Source organism: Megascapheus bottae, chromosome 3 (assembly GCF_031878675.1).
Source record: "Megascapheus bottae isolate mThoBot1 chromosome 3, mThoBot2.hap1, whole genome shotgun sequence".
In the NCBI taxonomy this organism is placed as follows: Eukaryota; Metazoa; Chordata; class Mammalia; order Rodentia; family Geomyidae; genus Megascapheus; species Megascapheus bottae.
The window spans coordinates 72,036,333-72,060,778 of NC_143511.1; the positions used below are offsets into that span (position 1 = coordinate 72,036,333).

A 24,446-nucleotide genomic window follows, 5' to 3' on the forward strand; every position below is an offset into this window, starting at 1 on the left:
GTTAGATATAATTACAAGATACTGCATAGCTTCATTTTCAGTTAGTCAGTCCCAAATCCAAGAAGTGACCCATAACAAGAAACTGAGCAAAGCATCCCTGCTGAAATGACTGGAATCAACTTTAATACTTGATTTCCTTTTGCTGTGTAAATTAGGCAATGTACATTTGCATTCCCCTTCTAACTTTCCCTGAGAACACTGCTTTACTATTCATCTTTAAGCTCTCTTTGGTTCAAAGACTCACTACTGCCATTCAGCCTTGTATAAGTTTAACTCTCTGTAGGTTAAAAGGAAAAATAAAAATAAAAGTACGAAAAAATGTGGAGAAACATTGCTCAAAAAGAATATAAAGCAATCTGACATATCGGATATATTTGTATTTGGTTATTTGAAATTGGATAGGGAAGGGGGGAAAACAAGATGAGGGATGGAGGTGGGGGGAGGGAAATGGGGACCAAGACATGTGAAAGGGTATCAATGTATGTGAATTAGTGCACCTTCTATCTGGCAAATATCATGTAACCCTTCTATTAATTACAATAAAAAAAATAAAAATGAAAAAAAAGAATATAAAGCAACATACAAACACTGTAACACTCTCAACTAACACTAAGTTCTACTTTGCTTGGGGGCAGGGTTTACATTCTCTCACAAGAGACAGCAATGTCTTAAAACAGAAGAGCTCATAAGTATCAAGCTCAGAAATTTGAATGAGCTTAAAATTAAAAGAGATGTGTGTTGTTAAAAGTTCTGGGGAAGTAACTCTTTTGAGGAGATTGTGAAAAGCTGGGCTGGGCATGGTGGCTCATGTCTGAAATGCTAAATATGGAGGCTGAGACCAGGAGGATCATGACTTGAGAATAGTCAGGGCAAAAAGTTTACAAGACCCTCAACTAATAAAAAGGTGGGTACAGGGGTGTGTACCTCTCATTGAAGCTACACAGTAACTTATAAAGAGGGGGTCATGGCCCAGGCTAACCGAGGCAAAAAGCAAGACATTATTCAAAAACTAGCAAAATCAAAAAATGCTGAAACTGTGGTTTTAAAATGCAGGCCTATTAAAAGTTACTGTTTACTAACCGGGCACGTTTTCCTGCCAAACTTCAGTCCATAAGTCACATTCTTCCTTTTCAGATTTCTCCTCATCAATGATTTCATGCATGCCTAGAAATGCCAAAGGCAGAACTTCTTTGGCATGGTTTTTCAATACATCAGGACTATATCGTCCAATTGCATGAATAGTCAAAGCACAAGAGGTCTTGTAGATGGGTTCTGAAGAGAAAAAGAAACCAAAAGTTTTATGACATTGTTTGAGGGAGAGGGAAATTAATCTAAATAGCCTATTGTACAAAGCAAAACAAACATAAATCTAGTAGAAATGTTCTTAGCAGTAAGATATCCATGACTCCATTCATATTTTTAGGTTAACATCAAAATTACAAACAACATAAAACAGAAAAAAGGAACCTTCTTTCTCCATATACCAGCCATTAAGCTTCTGCAGCAGTTTTTCAATACTGCTATCCCGTGAGGTCTGAAAAAAGAAACAATCTGAGTCATTCCTTTATAATTATAAAAAAGTTTTATTTACTCTTGATAAATTTAACTCACCCGAACTAAATGGCCCATAGCAAATGCACAGGATTTCTGAATCACGCTGTTCCGATCTGTCAGGCCACTAAGCAAAGCACTCATAAGTTTACCTATCAGAAATAAATGAAAAAAATGTATGGGGGAATGGCTCAACTGTTAAGAGTACTTCATGAGACCCTGAATTCAATCCCCACAACCACCAAAGCAGGGGGGCGGAGGAGGGCAGGCAGGAGCAAGCACCTTGGTATCTCTTCGTACTACTAGAAAGTAATAATCAAATACTTTTAAGACAATGAAGATGTAAGACTGGAGGATGGGAACTGAAGGGAGGAAAAGTATACCACATCACACATGTATCTAAATATTTTTCACTGTTCTGTACATCAAAAAACTAACCTGAGTAAGGTGTTAGGTCCTGTGGGCACTGTGTGGTTAAAGACACGATGACACTGGCACAGCCTCCCTGCAGGGTTACAAAAGTAAAGTCTAAATCTAATGGTACAACTGTCCTATCTATCAAACCATTTGTTTTAGATACCAACGGTTTAAATACATGAAGCCTAATGGCCCCTGCAAGGGAAAACTTATACTATGAATGCAGAGATTTTTTTTCAAGCCCTCCAGCAGGAAGATGAACAATCTTAGACATCATAAGTTTAAAAACTGGTAAACTCTTCTAGGAAGGTAATACAGAGTTATTGCAATATTTGTGTTGTCATTCTCATTTCTAGAAATTTAATTAAAGGAAATACATTTGGAGGCAAGTGCCAGTAGCTCATAAAAATAATCAGAACTACTTGGGACTATAAGATCTTCTGTTGGGAGGCCAGCCCCAGAAAGAAAAGTTTTAAGACCTCTTCTTAATGAAGAGCAAAACCTGGCAGCACAAAGCTGTCATTCTAGCAAAACAGGAAACCTATCTGAGGTAGACTGTGCTCAGGTAGGCACTCAGGCAGAAAGTGAAACTATCACAAACATAAATAGCAAAACTCCCAGCTGGAGGTGTAGTTGTTCAGTGATAAGAGTACATGCTTAGCAAACGCAAGGAACCAAGTTCAAGCCCCAACAAAAAAAATCAATCAATAAATAAATAAGAAAGAAGTATTTGGGGGATATGCTCAAAGACAGTCACCACAAGGCTTAAAGCGAAAGAAAAAGAAAGAAAGAGAGAAAGAAAGAGACAGAGAGAAAAAGAGAAAGAAAGAAAAAGAGAGAAAGAGAGAGAGAAAGAGAGAAAGAAAGAACGAGAAAAAAGAAAAACGTGAGCTGTCTCTTGATAAATTTTAAAAAGTGACATTGTAACACACATTCAGAAAATATATGGCAAGAAACCCAAACTTAAGGGCAGGTTTTGCTGCATGATAAAATAAGCATTTCGCCAGGGGTGCCATGGCTCACGCCTGTAATCCTAGCTACTAAGGAGGCTGAGAACTGAGGATCAAGGTTCAAAGCCAGACCAAGCACAAAAGGACCTGAGACTCTTATCTCCAATTAACCCCTAGAAAACGGGAAGTGAGGCTTGGGGCTTGGCTCAGGGTAGAACAGTAGCCTTGAGCTGAAGAGCTCAGGGACAGCAATCAGGTGAGTTCAAGCCCCATGACCCACAAACAAAATTAAAAAGTGAAGTGGGAGTTTGGCCTAGTGGTAGAGTGCTTGCCTAGCATGCACGAAGACCAGGTTTGATTCCTCGGTACCATATACATAGGAAAAAAAAAAAAAAAAAGCTAGAAGTAGTGCTGAAGCTCAAATGGTAGAGCTCTAGCCTTGAGAAAGTCCAAGGACAGTTCTCAGGCCCTGAGCTCAAGCCCAGGACTGGGAAAAAAAATTTTTTTTTCAACTTTTTACTGATACGCAAATGTTAGAAAAATTTAAATATGAGAAATAAAAAAGCAACTTATGTGTTTGTCTTAAAAATGAGACAGAGAATGTAACTGTAACCCCTCTATACATTACCCCAACAATAAAAAATAATTTAAAAAAAAAAAATGAGACAGAGGGGACTGGAGACACGGTTCAAGTGGCAGAGCATTGCCAATGAGCAAGTGTCAGATACCAAGTTCAAATCCAAGTCCCAGTCCCAGATAAAAAGAAAAAGAAAAACTGAGACAAAAAAAGCATGGCAGCACACACCTGTAAATCCCAGCACACTCACAGCTGAGGCTGGAGGACAGAGAGTTCAGGGCTGCACAGCAAGTCCTTGCCTCCAAAATAAACAGGATCAAGATGACCCTTGGAAGAGCTGGAAAATGGAGGCATTTTTTCCTATCCGTACACCTGCTGGCCCCTCTAGGAAAAATTCTAATTGCAACCTTAGCCAATTCCTGGTAACAAGGGGAGCACCTCCATTAACCTGCAATAAAGGAAAGCCCAAGTATGTTTATATATACACACATATATACATATATACATATATACATACATACATACATGAGCAAAAATGGCTCCACTAAAAAAAGATGGTATTGGGGCCGGGAATTTGGCCTAGTGGTTAAAGTGCTTGCCTAGCATGCATGAAGACCCGGATTCGATTCCTCGGTACCACATGCATAGAAAAAAGCCGGAAGTGGTGCTGAGGCTCAAGTGGTAGAGCTCTAGCCTTGAGAAAGTCCAAGGACTGTGCTCAGGCCCTGAGCTCAAAACCCAGGACTGGCAAAAAAAAAAGATGGTATTTCCTCAGTCAGTTACATGTTTTATCTCAAATTTAGTTATGCTTTGTTATTAGTACAAATACAAAAACAAAATACTAATGATTAATATTTTATAGAAACATGAATTTCAAACACAATAATTGTTATACTTCCATTTTGAACAAGGATTAGTATACCTTCTTGTGAAAAATACACTGCCTCAATGTAACTGTAACCCCTCTATACATCACCCTGACAATTAAAAACAAAAAACAAAGAAACATTGCCTTACAAATTAAAAAACAAAAAAACAAAAACACACTGCCTTACCTTAGTTCCAAGACCTACACCACTTCTAATCAGTTCACATAACCTAGGAACTAGTTCAACCAACACTGACACATCAAGATATTGCAGGCACTATAGGAAAGAATAAATATAAAGGCAAACATTAGCAATAATTAAATCAGTATTACATTTTCAGTTACAATCTCTCATGTCAAATATAAACTCACTGGATTTGACAGAAATATATTGATTTGATTTTGTTCTGATTGCAGTATTTCTGAATTCAGTATATTCTAATTCAGTGGCCCAACACTAAAAATAACTAAAAAAAAATCCAAGAATAAACGTTCTCTAGATATATTCTTCTTTATCAATATGCTTAACCTAAATAAACAAGATTAAGACTGATCCTCAGTGGCCTACTGTAAATCACCCTCAATACTTCTATTCTACAATTTATAGTTATTTTTTCAAAATACAAGCGTGTATTCTATTTTGAGTATGTCCATGTGGTGTTTGCTAACTTTACACTTAACTTTCCCCCAATAATTCCATTAAGATATAATTTCAGATTAAATTTTGATAACAGTCCTTAGTAGGCAGTGAAAAACATGCATTCCTCTTGTCCTATTCTATGCCTCTTTTAACAATTACTTGGCCAAATTTTTTATCTGCTCAGCAAAAACATTTCAGTAGCACAAAAACATAACTACTATAACTACTGTAGGATATGCCTGTACCACAGTTGACTTTGCTGAGACTTCAGGAACTTTAGAGCTTCACAGCAAATTCCTTCCTGTGCCTGAAACATCTCAACAGTACTCAGTTCCCTTCATTATGTTTTATGCTGCTTGGAAGCACGGAAGCTGACAGGAAGCTTTCTAAGCATGTAGTCCAAAAGATACATGGTAAATATTTATAGAGGAATCTCCTAATATGTTGTCCTTTCCTGTAACTACAATTTGAACTGGTTAATTATAGTACTGAATTATTTATGAATGTAGAAGAAAACTGCCCATAAATATGTGCAACTTTTTTTTTGGCACTGGTCCTGAGGCTTCAAGTCAGGGCTCTAGGTGCTGTCCTTGAGCTTCTTTGGCTCAAGGCTAACACTCAGCCACCTGAGACACATTGCCACTTCCTGCCCTTTCTGAGTACTTTACTGGAAATAAGAGTCTCACAGGCTTTCCTTCCTATGCTGGCTTTGAACTGTGATCCTCAGCACTCAGCCTCCTGAGTAACTAGGATTACAGGCATGAGCCATCAGTGCCCAGCTTGTACAACTTGTGGAGTCACAGTAGTTCACTGATACATCTCTTCAGTCTGTCCTATTCCATGTAGCTCAAAGTCCTGGAACAATGCATGTGAAAGGAAGCATAAAATCCTATTTTATTTTTTTGCCAGGCCTGGGGCTTGAACTCAGGGCCTGGGCACTGTCCTTGAGCTTCCTCAAGGCTAGCACTCTAGACTTGAGCCACAGCACCACCTCTGGCTCTTTCTGTGATATGCGGTACCAAGGATTTGAACCTGGGTCTTCGTGCATGCTAGGCAAGCACTCTATCACTAGGCCAAACTCTCTCATTATTTTTAGCACTCACCATGTTGATTGTTTCCATCATAGGAGAGGACTTGGCAGCATTGAGTCGAGCACTATCCATTGCAGCCTAAAGGCAAATTTAAGTCATCCAGGAAAACTTGATTAATTAGGAATCACCCACATTAAGCTCCAACAAAAGTTTAATTTCCAAACTAAAAGATTTTTAAAAGATAATCTGTGACAAAGCCAGACTTGCAGGGCGGAATGATAGACCGTAAAAAGACTCAAAAGGTGATTATATTAATGCATTTGTAAGATGGGGTTGTCTGTCTTTGTCTGCTTATTCTCCAAACTATATAAACCAGATTCCTCATCCCTTCTACAAAGTATATAGAACACAGCACACAGTAGGACAAGAAGGATGATGGTATTATTTGAGTTGTCCAAGAACATGGAAAGATTATTCAGATAGACTTCATACCTTAACAGGGATCATCTTTCATTAATATTCACAATATACCCACGCTTCTACTCACCTTTTCTTGATCTGTAGCCCGGAGGCTCAAATAATTGAGAACTTGGGGCTCCAATACACTTATAGATTCCAGTAGAGCAGGGATGAGTTTTGGTGCATGTGGTTTCAACATGGCTCCTGCACTTTTGCTGATCTTCACAAGGGTGTTAATGCTATAGACACACAGAACAGAAATTCTAAATCCTTTTTACCACAATTAAGAAGCCTCACAACTCTAACCATGAGGGCATTCTGCAGTTTATTGCATTCATGCATACATGTTTACAGAGCCTGGTGATTTAGAAGTAGAATGAGGGGAGTACTAGCAATTGAACCCAAGGTCTCTAATTCCTTGGTACTTTTTTTTTTGGGGGGGGGGAAGATGGGTAGTATTGGAGATCAAACTAAGGCCTCAAGTTTGTTAGGAAATCACTGTGCCATTTAAACTACACCCTCAGCCTTTTTACTTTTAGTTCAGATGAAGTGACATGCTTTTAACCAGGTTGGCCTTGAACTCTGCTCATCCTATCTATGCCTGAAATTTTAATCATGTACAACCAGACCTGTATACTCTGCTATTTCAATAATTAGTAATATCTAGCCAAATATTTTTATTTGTATCTCTCTTTCCTCTATATATTCAGGTACAATAATTTCCATGTCACTGTGTCTGAAAGCATATTTGGTAACTTAATTTCAATATGTATCCCTAAGAAACAAACACCATTTCTATACTTTGAAAATATTAGTAATGCTTTTTTTAATCATCTAACATCCAATTCTCCCTGATTAGTCAACAAATTTAAGAGGTGGACTGTTTTTTGTTTTGTTTTGTTTTTGCCTCTTCTGGAGCTTGAACTCAGGGCCTATGCACTGTCCTTGGGCTTTCTCAAAGCTAGAGTGCTATCTCTTGAGCAAGAGCACCCCTTTTGGCTTTTTCTAGGTATGTGATACCAAGGAATCAAACCTGGGTCTTCATGCATGCTAGGCAAATACAAAGAGTTGGCTTTTGAGAACAAGCATGGTGATGATCCATGCCTATAAAACCAGCATCCAGAAAACTGAAGCAGAAAAAATGAATTTGAAGCCAGTGTGACTGATAAACAAGAACAAAAAAAAGTTTGATTTTGGCACAAGCCTGCCTATGATCCCAGCACTTGGAAGGCTGAAGCTGGTGGGTCAAGAGGTTGAGTTACAAAGGCCTGAATTACAAAGTAAGTTCAAAGTCAGCTTAGGGTACATAGAGAGACTGTGCCTCAAAATACCCAAGGTTAAAATAGAGTTGATTTGTTGATACCCAGTTGTAAAGGCCATCCTTTGCACTTCACTGAATTTCTTGAATCTTCTGAATAGTCCTCATTGACTATATACTAGTTGTATTATTTAAGATTTTTGTCTGTCTCTTGTACAGATATACAGGAAATTAAGTTCAAGTTCATATTTTTTTTTCCAGTCCTGGGCTTGAGCTCAGGGCCTGAGCACTGTCCTTGGACTTTCTCAAGGCTAGAGCTCTACCACTTGAGCCTCAGCACCACTTCCGGCTTTTTTCTATGTATGTGGTACCGAGGAATCGAACCCAGGTCTTCATGCATGCTAGGCAAGCACTTTAACCACTAGGCCAAACTCCTGGCCCTCAAGTTCATATTTTTAAAAAGAGGGAGGGGAAAGGACACACATTTATAATCTTAGTATCTGGAAAGCTTTCAAGGCCAGCCTGGACTGTATAGGATAACCATCTCACAAAAAAAAAAAAAGTGGGGGGTGGGGGGGGGAGGGAAATGGTACCAAGACATGTGAAAGGGTATCAATGTATGTGAATTAATGCACCCTCTATCTGGCAAATATCATGTAACCCTTTTACTAATTACAATTAAAAAAAAAAAAGCTGGGAGTTTGACCTAGTGGTAGAGTGCTTGCCTAGCATGCATGAAGACCCAGTTTCCATTCCTTGGTACCACATACATAGAAAAAAAGCTGGAAGTGGTGCTGAGGCTCAAGTGGTAGATCTCTAGACTTGAGAAAGTCCAAAGACAGAGCTCAGTCCCTGAGCTCAAGCCCAGGTCTGGCAAAAAAAAAAAAAAATGGCTGGGTGCCGTTGGCTCAAGCCTGTTATCCAAGCTGAAGGTCTGAGATCTAAGGATGGCAATTCAAAGGCAGCCTGGGAAGAAAAGTCCATGAGACTCTTATCTCCAACCCAAAAAGGTTGGAAATGGATCTGTGGCTCAAGTGGTAGAACATTAGCCTTGAACAAAAATGTTGAGCAATAGTGCTCAAGCCCAGAGTTCAAGCTCTAAGACCGGTACACCTACACACAGACACACAAAAAATAGTTTAGTTGACCTAACCCACCATAAAGTTAATCAGCCTTTTACCCAGTGGACTTAGGAGTCATTGATGATCAGTACGTAGATTACTGAGAGCAGTAAAACATTGATTTTAATATCACTAAATATTATAACCAACAAGCAAGCTGCTGAGGAATAACAGAAAGATGTGCTTGTCGGGGACAGGGGCAAATGACAAAAGAACATGAATCAAAATACCAGTCAAGTTAAAGTCCTTGTAAGAATGTTACTTAGAAAATATTCTCACATAGCAACTCCTCATAAATGCTTGAATCACTTCAATGGACTCTCTTCAACCTACTTCTCCATATTTTGAGAATCTAACATTCAAAGAAACATAACTTGTACTACATGGTTAGATCTATGTAAATCCAATACATCATTTCATCAACTGATCCACACCTGAGGGCTCGGACTTCTGTCACAGGACTCATCATTCCTTTGTCCAGAAGGCAAGGGAGGAGGACAGCGACGGTTCTCTGGCCCGCTGCTCCTTTGGCAGGGTCACACATTTTCACACAAACCTCACACACAAAGAGTATGATCATTAGTAAACACTGGCCTCTCAACCGCTCTGCTGACACTTCACTATCAGGAGAAGAGAATGTTTCCTTCTATGACATAACATGCTTCAATGGAGAAATAAGTACTGTTATTAAGTCCTAGGACTGTCAAAAACAAAATATAAAATTTAGGGTTGCAGTTTGATTTTCTGATTTATGTAATAAGGAACGAGAGGTAAAGATGAAGTGAGAATAATGTACAGTAAAAGAAATAGAGAAAAGACAAATGTCACTTGATCCAAGTGAGTGATATGTCCTTCCAAATTGAGTGAAAGTTATACCTCATGTGAGGACACACAGAAGCTTACCACTTAAAGGGACCACAGATATGCTGTGTTCAAAACACTAGTATTCCAGTATAACAGCATCCACTCTCTCATTCATTATAAGAGCAATGAGCTCTGACATGAAGATAATCACATGTCAACTCAATATCATCTTATGGTCAAAAAAGTAAAGCATTGTCAAGATCCTACAGAACACTGCCCCACCCCATACCCACTATAATATGAGAGTTCTCACCTTGCTCAGAGTTTTCAATGCTAATTCTGCTGCTTTCCGTACAGACTCCTAAAAATGAGAAAAATCTAGCATTACATAACTTAGAAGGTTCATTCTCTTCTACCCTACAAATAACTGCCTCAGGCTTACAGAGAATAGCAAAAATAAGCAACTTCTTTCAACGTCAGACCATATAATATATATGTATATGCATGTGTATACACGTGTATATGTACATATACCTGCATACAGTGTACATACATATATATTCCATTAGGCTCTTTGCCTATTAAGAAACATATTACCATGCTATATTACTATTTGTAAAAACTATGTCTTCCTTAATAGCTATAAATATACAGCTAGGAAACATAACAGGTCAGAAACAAATGTATTATTTAAAATATATAAAGATTTGAGTAAGAATTTTAAGACTTTTTAAACTTTTCTAATGAGTAAGCCAACAACAATAAAGGACAAGTCAGAAGTAATTTTAGGCAAATTTCAATTGCCCAGTGCTATAATTTGGATCTTATTTGTCCCCCAAAAGTCCATGTGCTAAAGGCATATGAGGAACCTATAAGAGACAGGGCCAAGGGAAAGGTCTTTAGGTCATTGGAGTGTGCAACAGAAAGTGACTAGAGGATGTTTCCTCCTTCTCTATGCTTCCTAGCCTTAAGTAAAGTGGTTTTGCTCTACTGCAAATGTGTTGCAGTTCCTCTGCAATGTGTTGCCTTGCCACAAGCCCAAACAATGGGACAAATCAATCACACACTGGAACCTCCAACATTATGAACTAAAAAGACCCTTATCTCTTTATACGTTATCTTGGATATTTCATTATAGCAACATGCACTAGGAAGCAGAGAGAGAGAGAGAGAGAGAGAGAGAGAGACAGAGACAGAGACAGAGACAGAGAGACAGAGAGTGAAAGAGAGAGAGGTTTCATTAATCACATTGTTTGGCAATGGCTAGCTCAATTTATATAACTAATCCAAAGAAGAGAGAGTTGTGAATTACTTTAACACAGTAACTTGTTTCTAATCCAATAGCATTATGAGAGCTCAACCAAGAGAAAGTGAGGCTGTAGCCTAATTTGTTTTCTTTAAATCAACTCACTCTAGATTTAAGATGGCCTTAAATAAGGTATATAATTCAGGATTCCACTTCTCAGGCACCTCAGTGATAAAATTAGGGGAAGATACTGTAGAATCCTGAATTATATGCCTTATTTTAAAAATCCATTTTAAACTAGTCTATAAATAAATACAATACCTTGATATCATCTTGTACTCTAAAAAGGGTTTCCCAAATTTCTGGAAGTTTATCAATAATGTCATCTAAAGGTCTTCTTCTCAATAAGTCATTCAAAGCCAAACAGCTGAAAATAAAAAGGTTGATTTCAAACATGTAATAAAGAAAGCACCATATTTGGCTACAAGACATTGACATCAAACAAAAAAATGCATTCTGTGTATATTTTGGGACCTCATACACTCATCACAAGACAGTCATGACTATTCTTTTTTAGCACTTCAAATATACCTTATTTATGTGGCCTATGCAGTCATCAAGAGTTTGTTTCAGCCAGGCACTGGTGGCTCATGCCTATAATTCTAACTACTCAAAAGGCTGAGATCTGAGGATTGCAGTTCAAAGCCAGCCCAGGCAGGAAAATCTGTAAGTCTGTGAAATGGCACTGTGGCTCAAAGTGGTAGAGCACTAGTCTTGAGCAAAAAGAGCTCAGGGACAGTACCCAGACCCTAAGTTCAAGCCCTACAATCAGCAACAACAACAACAAAAAAAAATGAGTTTGTTTCTCACAACTTCAATACAATCTCAGTATGCCTTCAAAGGCCAGCATACTGCTAAGCAGATAAGAGGTACTGAATGAATATAAACTGCATATATAAATAAGTGCTACTCTATGCCGTATGAAAGTATGTAACTATGTCTTGATGTCTATCAATAAACGAATGAAATTCAGCCACTTTAATTTCATGCTTATATAAATTAACTCAGGAAAATCACTGACCTTTAAATAATCTATTTAAACAATTTAACTAGTTGATGAAAATTGCCTAATCCAACCAAAATATTTTTAGTAGTTTTAACTTAATTTTTTAACAAAGCAAACATTTAGAAATTCAAACAAAAAAATTCATCTATTTAGCTCATATTTCAAAATGGTACCTGGATTCTCGAACTCTCCACATATTGTTGGTAAGATTCTTAATCAAATCTTGAAGAATTTCCTTCAAATACTTATCTACCTAATGAAAGCAAAAGAAGAAACTGAAAATATAAAATTCATCAACAAATAATTCGCCCTTCAACCACACTTTTATTCTGTTCTGAACAGTATAAATGGGCCTTTCTAGGTCTTCAAGACTAGAATTCTCTCCTGTTTTTGTTGCTGTAAGCTGTTACAGTTATCACTCAAAAATACAAAGCTGAGTTTCCTGTTTTCCTGAATTCATGAGAATTCCAAATCCAATCTCCTGGACTTGGTTACAATGCCTGCTATAATGCATCTAGCCCAAAGGTATCTTTATCTCACCTCTATCCCTTGGCACATACCTGTCCTGGCTTGGGTAAATGTGAACAAAAAGAAAAACAGAGGATGTTGGATCTTTTTTTAGTTCTGTTTTGGACATGCTAACTTTATGGTATCTTGAAACAATAGCCAAACGAATATATCAAGAAGGCAGTTAGGTGGCTCACACCTATAATCCTAGCTAATCAGGAAGTTGAGACCTGAGGATCCTGGTTCAAAGCCAGCCCGGACAGAACATTTTGTGAGACTCTTATCTCCAATGAATCACTAGAAAACTGGAAGTAGTGCAGTGGCTCAAGTGGTACAGTGCTAGCCTTGAGCAAAAGAGCTCAAGGACAGTTCAAATCTCATGACCGACAGAAAAAAAAAATTAGAAGGAGATGATGGTGGTGTAGGCAGCAGCGGTGGCAGCAGAGTTAGATAGGCAAGTCTGGAGCGCATGTTGCATCTAGACCAGTGGTACAGGACTGAGAACAAAACAATTTCAATAAAGACAATGTTTATATGCCCTGGAGTTGATACTGAGAAAACGGGTACAGAGGCAAACCCTGAGAAACAGGAATATCCAAAATTATGACAAATGACAGAGAGAAAAAAATATGTATGGTAACTACCTGCTTTCTGTCTGTCAACTAAGAAAATTATGTATGACTTGTTGTACATGTTATCTATACATAATACGTATAGCATTTCATATGTGTGTGTGTGTGTGTGTATGTACACACACACACATATTCTGCTATTCCTTTTGCCATTCATTTGGTGGATATTTAGATTGCCTCCATTTTTTAGATTTCTATATATATTGATGTGTTATGTATCTTTGATTCTTTGAAAGAAATCTTATTTATTAAAGCAAACAAATATACAAATTGAAAAAACAGATGAGCACTACATTGAAAATGCTTTTATGAATGATCCAGACAAACCACAGTGTTGTCCTTACATATTAGGAGTTCACAAATACTTGCCATTGTTTTGTCAGTAACCAATGCATTCCAGATACTCGTCATAGCTTGTCGAATGCCAAGGTTGGGATCAAATTGGTAACGATAAAGACGAGGAACGAGCTGAGGAAGAAAAGGAGCCAGCTGTTCTCCAGCTCTGGTAGCAATTACATTAAAACCAAAAGCAGCACCCTGAAAACAAACAGGATGGTCAAATGACTCAGACACATTTGTTCTAGCAAAATGCTAACACATTAAGTACATTATGTCCACAAATGTCTCTCTCCTGAACTAAATACCGCCTGTTTATTGGTGTCCCAGCTTCACATCACAGCAGCTGTGCAATGATTTGGTTCTCAAGTACTGTCAGTTTAAAGAATATACTACCTATCAACTGGCACTATCTGTTCATATAACAGACTTAGTTTTGGAGGGAAGTAAAAAAAGAAAAAGAAACTGTCCAGTCAGATTAGAGGTATAGCTCAGTGGCAGAACCCTTGCTGAATGTATGAGATCCTGGGCTAAGCCCAATACAACAAAATAGACAAAACTGTCCTATGAGATCAACTTACCTTCCTTGAGTTCCACATTGCATGATGGTTGGCCAAATTCATAAATTTATACACCAGATCTGGCTGACTGAGATCACTTGCCAGAGAACACAGCTCTTTATAAGTAGAGAGTCCCTGGCTTGGAAACAAAAAGATGTGTGCTATACTAATACAGATCACAGCTTACTACAGATGGCAACATGTGTATCATCATTTTAAAATTCTATTTTCAACTCAGGTTCAGAGGAAAACAACACTAGGTTGAGAAGAATATAAGAAATTACATTCTTGGGCCGGGAGTTTAGCCTAGTGGTAGAGTGTTTGCCTAGCATGCACGAAGACCTGGGTTCAATTCCTCTGTACCACATACATAGAAAAAAGCTGGAAGTGGTGTTGTGACTCAAGTGGTAGCGCTCTAGCCTTGAGAAAGCCCAAGGACAGTGCTCAGACCTTGAGCTCAAGCCCAGGACTGGCAAAAAAAAAAAAAAGAAAAATGGAAAAAAGAAAGAATGAAAGAAAATTATATTCTTCACCTATCGATGATTTCAAGTCCTTCTACACTGCTGCTGGTAAATAACTAAATGCACCTGTGTTTCGCATAGCAGTGGCCATCTTGCCACATACTAAGGCAATTTGCTAATTCTTCAGTATGTTAGACACAAACTTCTCTAATAATGATAATGGCTAAAGACAACATTCATCTTCCCTAAGAATTTTCTTTTTTTTTTGCAAGTCCTGGGCTTGGGCTGAGGGCCTGAGCACTGTCCTTGGACTTTCTCAAGGCTAGCACTCTACCACTTGAGCCTCAGCACCACTTCTGGCTTTTTTCTATGTATGTGGTACCTAGGAATCAAGCCCAGGTCTTCATGCATGCTAGGCAAGCACTACACCTCTAGGCTAAACTCCCGGCCCCTTCCCTAAGAATTTTCTAAGTTAGAGTACCCTAAATCTAATTGAGTCGTGCTAATATTCCTCTGGACAAATAGTATTTGCCCCCAAAAATACTATGTGATACTTCATCAAAACAAAATGAAGCACGTTAAAAAAAAAAAACCCTCAAAGAAAGTGTACTCTAGAATAAGTGAAATGAAAATTTCTGATGTGAAAACTATGAGATACAAAAGGACAGAACAAACGACTCGCAGCTTTCTCTCACTACAGTAAAATAGCAAGATTTATCTGACAATCTTAAAGGAAAAGTAATAATACAACTACATTGGAATACAGATAAATAAAGGAGGTCAAGCTTTAGGAACTAAATTGAAGTGCTAAATTAGTAGACGCTAAGACACTGAGTTCCCCATTTCCCATTTAAAGCTAGGTACACTGAATAACAAGCTAGATCAGGACTCAGGAGCTGGCAGATCTCAGCCTTGTCAGACTGTTTTCAGGCTGAGAACAGTCCAGTATCAATGCCTACCCATAGAAGGATCATAAAGGTGTATGAGGGGAATATAAAGGCCCAGCCTCTGTGCTTTAAAAGCAGGACAACACTGAAGAGCCATGTAATCCCAGCTCAGAGCTCTCTAAGGTTTTGGTATTTGATGAGAATATATGGCAATAGTTCAGCTCATCCCTTGACTATCACCTCTATGCTGCTTGCTTTGCTCCCCTAAAGAGAATCCCAAATAAACTTCCTATATACAGCTCTCCATCATATATTTGCTTCCCCCAAAATCAAATCTAACAGTATTTTCCATACAAGTCTTTTTCTATCAAAAACAACTTTCCCTAAGAGAGCAGAAATCATCTTTATGACCATGCTATTTACTCAAATGAAGAAAAAAATTAGATAGTTACAATAATTGATCAATGGATTTGGCATACTTACCCATCAGGTGTTTTGCCAAGGCCTCCCCCTTGAAATACCACTGTCTCTCCAGAAACGTCATGTTTAGCTCTAAACCAGAATAACAAGAATCTAAATAAACTTCAAATTTTCCATACCAACATTCAACACATGGATATATTTATAAACTGACAAAACTATATCTACTGTATGGAAGAAAAAAAAAAGTAAGCTAGGGGCCAGGAGTTCGGCTTAGTGGTAGAGTGCTTGCCTAGCATGTGTGAAGACCTGGGTTTGATTCCTCAGTACCACATTCATAGAAAAAGCCAGAAGTGGTGCTGAGGCTCAAGTGATAGAGCTTTAGCTTTGAGAAAGTCCAAGGACAGTACTTGGGCTCTGAGCTAAAGTCCAGGACTGGCAACAACAACAACAAAAAAAGTAAGTTATTCTTTTCCATTAGCCTGGAATGTTGAAAAACTAAGTGAAGACTTAAAAAGTCGGAAGATATTAAAAGCATCCCAAATAAAATTATACTTAATTAGACATGACCACACATGAAAAGCTATTACAAGAGAGAAAAACATAAATAGAAAGCAATTGCAGACTATAGGAGATATGCAAGCTGTTTCTTCACATCTCAGATTTCATTTATCCATAATTACAGCATTTTTCTTTTTCTTTCTTTGATTGGCCATGGGGCTTTAACTCTGGGCCTGGGCACTGTCCCTAAACTCTTCAACTCAAAGCTAGTGCTCTGCCACTTTGAGCCAAAAAGCCACTTCTGGTGGTTAACTGGAGATAAGAGTCTCCTGGACTTTTTTTGTTTTCTTTTGTTTTGTTTTGGGGGGGTGGTTTTGAACGGGGCCTGGGCACTGTCCCTGAGCTCTTCGTCTCAAGGCTACTGCCATACCCTTAAGCCAAGCCCCACTTCCCATTTTCTAGAGGTTAATCAGAGATAAGAGTCTCAGTCCTTTTGTGCCCAGGTTGGCTTTGAACCTTGATCCTCGGATCTCAGCCTCCTGAGTAATAAGGATTATAAGTATGAGCCACCATTGCTTGGCACAGCATTTTTCTTAATTTAATGCTTTAAATATCCTGTGACCATTCAACTTTGAAACCCTGACCAACTGGTAACTTATAAAAAAGTATATGTTGGAGGCCGGGAGATTGGCCTAGTGGTAAAGTGCTTGTATGTACCACATACATAGAAAAAAGCCAGAAGTGGTGCTGAGGCTCCAGTGGTAGAGTTCTGGCCTTGAGAAAGTCCAAGGACAGTGCTCAGGCCCTGAGCTCAAGGTCAGGACTGAGGGGGGAAAAAAAGTGTATGTTGGAATTAAACTGTGTAAACTGTGTAACAACTACTGACTTAAAAATTTAGAAAAGGCTTAACAAATAATAAATGGTAAGATTTCTCCTTTTCACATTTTCTATATGTGAATAAGTACATAACTTGTCTGATGTCTTCAACTCTAGAAATTTTCACATTTGCCATACCTTTTGCCAGTCATGAGTGTTTCTACAAGTGTGGATACCAACTCCTGTTGATCTTGTTCATTTCCTAGTTCATAAACCAACCCAAGGCCTTTAGAGGCAACATCTTGACTAAGTTCTACAGAAAAGTCAGACAAAATTTTATTACTTAAAAAAAATGATCTCTTGGTCATGAAGTCAATTTTTTAACTCGTTAAATGTAATCTAAAACTACATACATTAAGGCAAAGAATGAAAAATGTCATGTCAGCACATATTACATTACTGTAAATAAGAATTACCTTCACAAAAGGTTCATCACAAACCAAGACAACACCTGACGGGACTTGTACATTTGTTACTATAGATTGCATTGTGACAAAGTATCAACATAATTTACTCATAACAGAGATAAAACAGCCTCACAGATTACCAATAAGCCACATCCAATTCTGTAAATACATGTTTTTAAAAAGCCACTATTACATGTTTAACCTAATCATTCTAGCTTTAATCAAAAAGCAAAAGTAATTTGAAGGCAATTACTTTTGGGAGATAATAATGTTATCAAAGGCTTCAGCTCCATTTTTTTTTTTTTTTTTTTGGTTGGCCATAGGGCTTGAACTCGGAGATGGACACTCATTTTTCCTGAACCCTTTTACTCAAAGCTAGTGCTCTACCACTTTGAACCACAGCACTACTTCCACTTTTCTGGTACTTAATTGAAGACGTTCACACTTTCCTGACCAGGCTGGCTTTGAACAAGGATCCTCAGATCTCAGCCTCCTGAGCAGCTAGGATTATAAGTATGAACCACTAGTATTGGGCTCAGCTCCACTTTTTTTTTTTTAATGTAAAGCGAAAGAAGATGTTCTAACTTACAAATAAATAGGAATTTAAGTTTCCTGCACCATAACTAGAATTTTTTTCTATTTTCAGCCACTAATAATTTATTGCTAATAAAGTACTTTTATTACAAATATAGTACTTATTTACTGGTTTTTGGACCTCCACTACTGGGTGATACTTTTTGCTTTAATTTTATAACTCAAAGTTTTTTGTTGTTGCTTATTAATCTATACTTTTCAAATTTGAAAGCACAACTTCAATCAGTTTATAAGTCAAATATATATGAACAACTTACCATCATTTTCTGACAAAACTGAAACAAATGCACTTTGAATTTCTTTAAGATGAGACTGAAAAAAGAAAAAGAATATTAGAACATAAAGCATCTTTAGAAATCCAAGTTTGCTTTTCTAAAGAGTATAATCATACCACAAATTTTCTTTATATAATGTGTGGAAGAAACTGATCAAGAATACAGAAGTAACTTTTTATTTGGTGCCAGTATTAGGGCTTAACTCAGGAACAAAATACTCTCCTTTAACTTTGTTGCTTAATATGGGCATTCTACCATTTGACACACACCTCCACTTCTGGCTTGTTTCTTTCTTGGTTAATTGGAGATAAGAGTCTTATAGACTTTTCTGCCTGGGCTAGCAGTTCTCAGGTCTCAGCTTCTTGAGTAGCTAAGATTACTGGTGTGAGACATCAGCACCCAGGTAAGGACAAACATTTTGATTACTGCTGTGCCTTAGAACTACTGACTAAATTACACTAAAGTTAGTCAAATAAAATATATTTCTTTGGGGCCAGGAGTGTTACTTAGTGGTAGAGTGCTTGTCTAGCTTGCATGAAGCCCTGGGTTTGATTCCTCAGTACCACATACACAGAAAAAGCCAGAAGTAGTGCTGTGGCTCAAGTGGTAGAGTGCTAGCCTTTAGAAAGCTCAAAGACAGTACTCAGACCTTGAGTTCAGGCCCCAAAACTGGCCAAATAAATAAATAGATTTCTCCACTGCAGTCAATACATACAAAAGTTTGACATAGATATTGGATGTTACAAAAATACTGTACTAAACTTAGTCTCGCAGAAAAAAATAAATTACTTTGTTGGAAAAACAAAAAGCAAAAAAAAATTCCAACTCTACTTTGGAAACTAAGAATATTGCTTACTGCAACCATAGTAACCACAAACTTCATTGCCCCACATCTGCCCAGCTGTTCAAATTACCTGAAGCTGCGCCCTTATAAGTAGCCTGCTGCATGCAGACTAACCTTAACCCTAATTTGAGACTCATCCTTAGCACTACTGAATTTACACCTTCAAGTTTAGATCATCTTCCTTCGGAAATTTACCAGGCCCTTAGCCTTCATTCCTTCATATATAGCTAATTTAAAAATCTCACAACTGGTTAAAAGCCCTCACTTTCATACTTCCATAGTTTCTACCGTATTTATAAATACTATGAGTCCCAACAGAGTTGATCCCATATTCAGTCTGGCTCACCTTCACTTCTTTATGGGTACTTAGCTTCCTTACAAGGGAAAGAAGCCAGATGCAGGATGCTTGCCTTACATGTGGGTTAGGGCTGATGATATGTTTGTTTAAAATAACATCCAGCACCCATGGGACTACATCATTCACTTTGGCACCTGGAGAAAGATCAAAAACAAAACAAAAAACAGTAAGTAATTCAAAGAGACAACTATAAATTTCCTACATCTTCAAGAATCTGAAAATCAAGTGTGTGACTGTAAGGACAAGTATGGTAATATGGGAAGGTTAGAGAGGGCAACAGTGAACAGACAATGGGTGAAACCCAGAAATACTCAACTTCATATTTGTAAGAGAAACGGGGAGGGGCTAGGAGTTGGGACTAGTGGTAGAGTGCTTGCCTAGCATATACAAAGTCCTAGGTTCAATACCTTGGTACCACATACACAGAAAAAGCTGAAGTGGTGCTGTGATTCAAGTGATAGAGCTCTAGCCTTGAGAAAACTCAAGGACAGGGGAATCCTAACAGAGCACAAAGCAAAACTTTAGCCAAAGGGAAGAAGTGCCTCTTCCACCCCAAACCTGCAAACAAAAGAGAAAAGGAAAGCCTTGGGGAAATCCACAGAGTGACTGCTGTCACTCTGCACAAATAAAAGATCTAGCCAGGAGTTTGGCCTAGTGGTAGAGTGCTTGCCTTGCATGCACGAAGACCCAGGTTCAATTCCTTGGTATCACATATACAGAAAAGCCAGAAGTGGTGCTGTGGCTCAAGTGGTAGGGCAAAAAGGAAATCTGCAAGGACTATGCTCAGGCCCTGAGTTCAGTCCCCAGGGCAGGCGAAGAAAAAAAAAAAAAAAAAAAAGACAGAGATTTGAGCCAGGCACCAGTGGCTCTCGCTTGTAATCCTAGCAATTCAGTATGCTGAGATCTGAGGATCACAGTTCAAAGTCAGCCAGGGAACAAAAGCCCATGTGACTCTTATCTCCAATTAACTACCAAAAAACTGAAAATGGCTCGGTGGCTCAAAGTGGTAAAGTGCTAACCGTGAGCTGAAGAACTCAGGGACAGTGTCTGTGCCCAGAGTTAGAAAAGGAGATCTTCAAAATGTACATAGGTGAAAAAAAAAAAAAAAAAAAAAAAAGAAAAAGAGATCTGCATACTTTACAACAAGCAAATGCCAGAAAGGATCCATGGGCCCAGGAACTTACTACTTTGTTCAGTAGAATAAAATCATCTTAGAAGCCTTATAGACAAACACCTCAGATGGTTTTAGAAAAACGTACTTTTATATGCTCAAACCCCAAAGGCCTCCTCCATGCCACCGCTACACAAGTTATCATCTAAGTCAAGAAAGTAGTTATCTAAGTGAGAAGTATGGACCTTTACCACCGAGGGAAGCCAGTGTGAAAACAGTGACAGAGCTAAATCCCAAACACTACTTGGAAGAGACCACATATGTGTGAAAATAAGTAGAATTCAAGATCAGAACTGCAAACCCCAGGCACATAGGTTCAATCAGAGACCTGTGTTCTGCCCAGCCAGGAAAGACTGCTTTGGTTTCATGACTTTGATACTCACAGAGGGCTGGAAAAATTAAGGCTTAGCTGTTGGGAACAGTTTGAGGACAGTCTCAACCTAGAAGGAAAGACAGGCTAGGGTTCAGAATATACAGAACCTGCTCTAACTTTTCTGGACTTCAAGAAGAAAAGCAGCTGTTCCCCTAACTGTTAAAGACAAGATGGAACCAGGCAAGGTGGCTCACACCTGTAATCATAGCTACACAGGAGGCTGAGATTTGAGGATCACAGTTCAAAGCCAGCCTTGGCACTAAAGTCCTTGAGACTCCTTTTTTTTTTTTCTTATTTTATTATCGAGGTAATGTATAGAGGGGTTAAAATTACATTCGCCAGATAGTAGGTGCATTACTTCTCACACACTGATACCCTTTCTTATGTTTTTGTCCCCATTTCCCTTCCTCCACCCCTCCCAATAATCTTGTTTCCCCCTTCCCTTTCCTATTTCAAATAAACGTATATACAATATACCATGTAACAAAGACAGATACAGTAACAATATGAGATTAACCAAAGAGCAACAAAGGAGAAGAGAAATAACACAGTACATTAAGAACAATCAAACATATCCTAGATACATTTTCATTTAGTCTCATCCTATATGACCTTACGTACCTAGGTTTTGAGCTATTGTAATCCTCTGCTAGGAGAGTCCTAGATATATACTAATTATTACTAATGAGGGAAACCATTGAGCCTATGTTCTTTGGGTCTGGCTTACTTCACCTAATATGATTTTTTTTTTAAGTCTTTCCATTTCCTTACAAGTGAGGCAATGTTATTCTTTCTGATGGCAGCATAGAATTCCATTGTGTATAAATACCACACCTTATTGATCCAATCATCTACTGAGGGGCATCTGGGTTTGTTCCACATCTTTGCTATGGTAAATAGTACTGCAATGAATATCGCTGTGCTAGTGGCTTTAGTATATCCTTGTTTCTGGACTACTAGGTAAATGCCAAGAAGTGGGATTGCTGGATCACAGGGGAGCTCTATGTTTAGTCTTTTGAGGAACCGCCATACTGCTTTCCATAGTGGCTCAACAAGTTTACAATCCCACCAACAATGTAGTAGCAATCCCTCCTGGCCACATCCCCACCAGCATCTGTTGTTATTAGATTTCTTGATCATGGACATTCTAACTGAAGTGAGGGGGAATCTCAAAGTTGTTTTGATTTGCATTTCCTTTATGGTCAGAGGTGTCGAGCATTTCTTCATGTATCTATAGGCCAGTGTTATTTCCTCTTCAGAGAAGTGTCTATTTAAGTCTTTGGCCCGTCTTTTAATGGGATGGTTGTTTCTTTGAAGATTTGTTTTGGAGAGATTCTTTTTTTTTCTTGCTGTAGATATATTTTAGATATGAAGTCTTTGTCTGTTATATGGTTAGTGAAGATCTTCTCCCACTCTGTGGGCTATTTAACATGCTAGCTATGTCCTTTGCCATACAGAAGCTCTGTAGTTTAATGCGGTCCCATTTGTCCAAACATTCTTTAATTTGTTGTGTTTCTGGGATTTTATTAAGAAAGTTTTGACCTGTGCCAAGGAGACCTAGTGTATCTCCTATTCCTTCTTGTAAAGTTTCAATGAAAATAATTTTTATTACAAAGATTAAAAATCCAATAAGAAAGCTCACGTTATACTAAAATGTATTTTGAGTAAAAAAAAAATACATATTGCAGATTTTAAGCGGGTTAAAGACAAGTCTTCCTTTCTTGATGTTTTAGATTAAGCACTTTGTAAAACTCATTTTTAAAATCTTGTCAAACGAGTTCTTAGACATAGAATTTCTACAGAATTCTCCCTAAACATAATCTCTCATATAGCTCAGAACACATCCAAGTTACTAGAATAATTAAAGTCCTTGAGACTTTATCTCCAATTAACCACTAGAAAACCAGAAGTGACACTGTGGCTCAAGGGGTAGGGTGATAGCCTTGAGCTGAAGAGCTCAGGGACAATGCACCCAGTCCCAGAGTTCAAGCCCCACAACCAAAAACAACAACAAAAAAAGATAAGAATGGAAAGATCTATACAATTCTCAGAAGTATTGACTGGTGAGACCTATTTGTTCCTTTTCTGTGATTATTTTCTCTTTCTCTATACTTGTTTTATTACATTCTCTCTTGTTATTTTTTATGTCTTTGTCCCATGTATTTTTTTCTCTTTTCGGTCTTTCTTCTCTTTGTCCTTTCCCTATTCTCCTCCTTTTCATTAACTATTGATATCTTAGCTTTAACAATTTTTTTTTTTTGGCTGATCCTGGGACTTTGGACTCAAGAGCCTGAGCACTGTCCTTGGGCTTTCCTCAAGGATAGCATTCTACACTTCAGCCACAGAACCACTTCTGGCTTTTTCTGTGTATGAGGTACCAAGGAATTGAACCCAGGGCTTCATGCATGCTAGGTAAGCACTCTACCACTAGGCCATGCTCCCAGGCCCAGCTTTAACAATTTTTAAACTCCTATTTTATTTTATAAATTTAACAGTTTCTCTCTCCTCTCTTTATGCCAGTACCAGAGTTTGAACGCAGGGTCTCATGTCTGCTTGGCTGCTCCATCACTTGAACCATACTTCTAGTTCAACTTTTTTTCTAATTATTTTAAAAATAGAGCCTTATAGTCTTTTCTGTCCAAGTTGGCTTAAACTCTTGGTTCTCTGTGTTTTTGCCTCCTGAGTAGTTAGGATTACAAATGTGAGCCACCAGTACCCAACTGGACTTTCTTTTCTAACCCCATTGAGCAATATAATTGATAGTTCTAGTTTATAATTAGAAATTTAATTACCTGGTTTTTAAAAAAATTATAACTAGAACTTGTAACACAAAATCCTAGGCTCAATTCCTCTGCACCACATAACACAGAAAAAGCTGAAGCAGTGCTGTGGCTCACATGGTAGAGCACTAGCCATGAGCACAGATAGGCCTGGGCCCTGAGTTCAAGCCCCAGGACTAGCAAAAATAATTAATTAATTAATTAATTAATTTTTAAAAAGTGGAGAAACAACTGAAAGACACATTGATTCTAACATATGCATAAATCTCAACATGTGAAATTAAAGCAGTGTCACTCCTTCAAAAGTTTCTAACTCATTCGTCATTGAGCTCAAAGATAGTGAAATGGTGAAAATGCAAGGAAAAAATGCCAAACTAGTTTTAAAAATAATCCCAAAGAAAATTCAAATGAAGAAGCCAGAAAATCAATTTAGGACCTAGACAGGAAGTCAGCAATATTAATGAAAAAAAAATCAA

At 38.0% G+C, this 24,446-nt stretch overlaps 1 protein-coding gene across 5 annotated transcripts in view; it reads right to left on the reverse strand.

Annotated features, from left to right (window-relative positions):
- The window catches only part of Ecpas (Ecm29 proteasome adaptor and scaffold), a 117,177-nt gene that overhangs the window by 13,648 nt on the left and 79,083 nt on the right, over nt 1–24,446 (reverse strand). For all 5 annotated transcript variants that reach the window (XM_090330425.1, XM_090330424.1, XM_090330421.1 and 2 more), the window contains 17 exons: nt 19,635–19,780; nt 18,427–18,481; nt 17,307–17,421; nt 15,855–15,923; nt 14,045–14,162; nt 13,497–13,664; nt 12,162–12,241; nt 11,244–11,349; nt 9,990–10,037; nt 9,307–9,428; nt 6,582–6,732; nt 6,107–6,172; nt 4,551–4,640; nt 1,990–2,056; nt 1,612–1,703; nt 1,468–1,534; nt 1,081–1,272 (listed from right to left, as the gene is read on the reverse strand). In XM_090330425.1, coding sequence (XP_090186551.1) covers nt 1,081–1,272; nt 1,468–1,534; nt 1,612–1,703; nt 1,990–2,056; nt 4,551–4,640; nt 6,107–6,172; nt 6,582–6,732; nt 9,307–9,428; nt 9,990–10,037; nt 11,244–11,349; nt 12,162–12,241; nt 13,497–13,664; nt 14,045–14,162; nt 15,855–15,923; nt 17,307–17,421; nt 18,427–18,481; nt 19,635–19,780 — 1,752 coding nt within the window. The remainder of the gene's footprint in view (nt 1–1,080; nt 1,273–1,467; nt 1,535–1,611; nt 1,704–1,989; nt 2,057–4,550; nt 4,641–6,106; nt 6,173–6,581; nt 6,733–9,306; nt 9,429–9,989; nt 10,038–11,243; nt 11,350–12,161; nt 12,242–13,496; nt 13,665–14,044; nt 14,163–15,854; nt 15,924–17,306; nt 17,422–18,426; nt 18,482–19,634; nt 19,781–24,446) is intronic.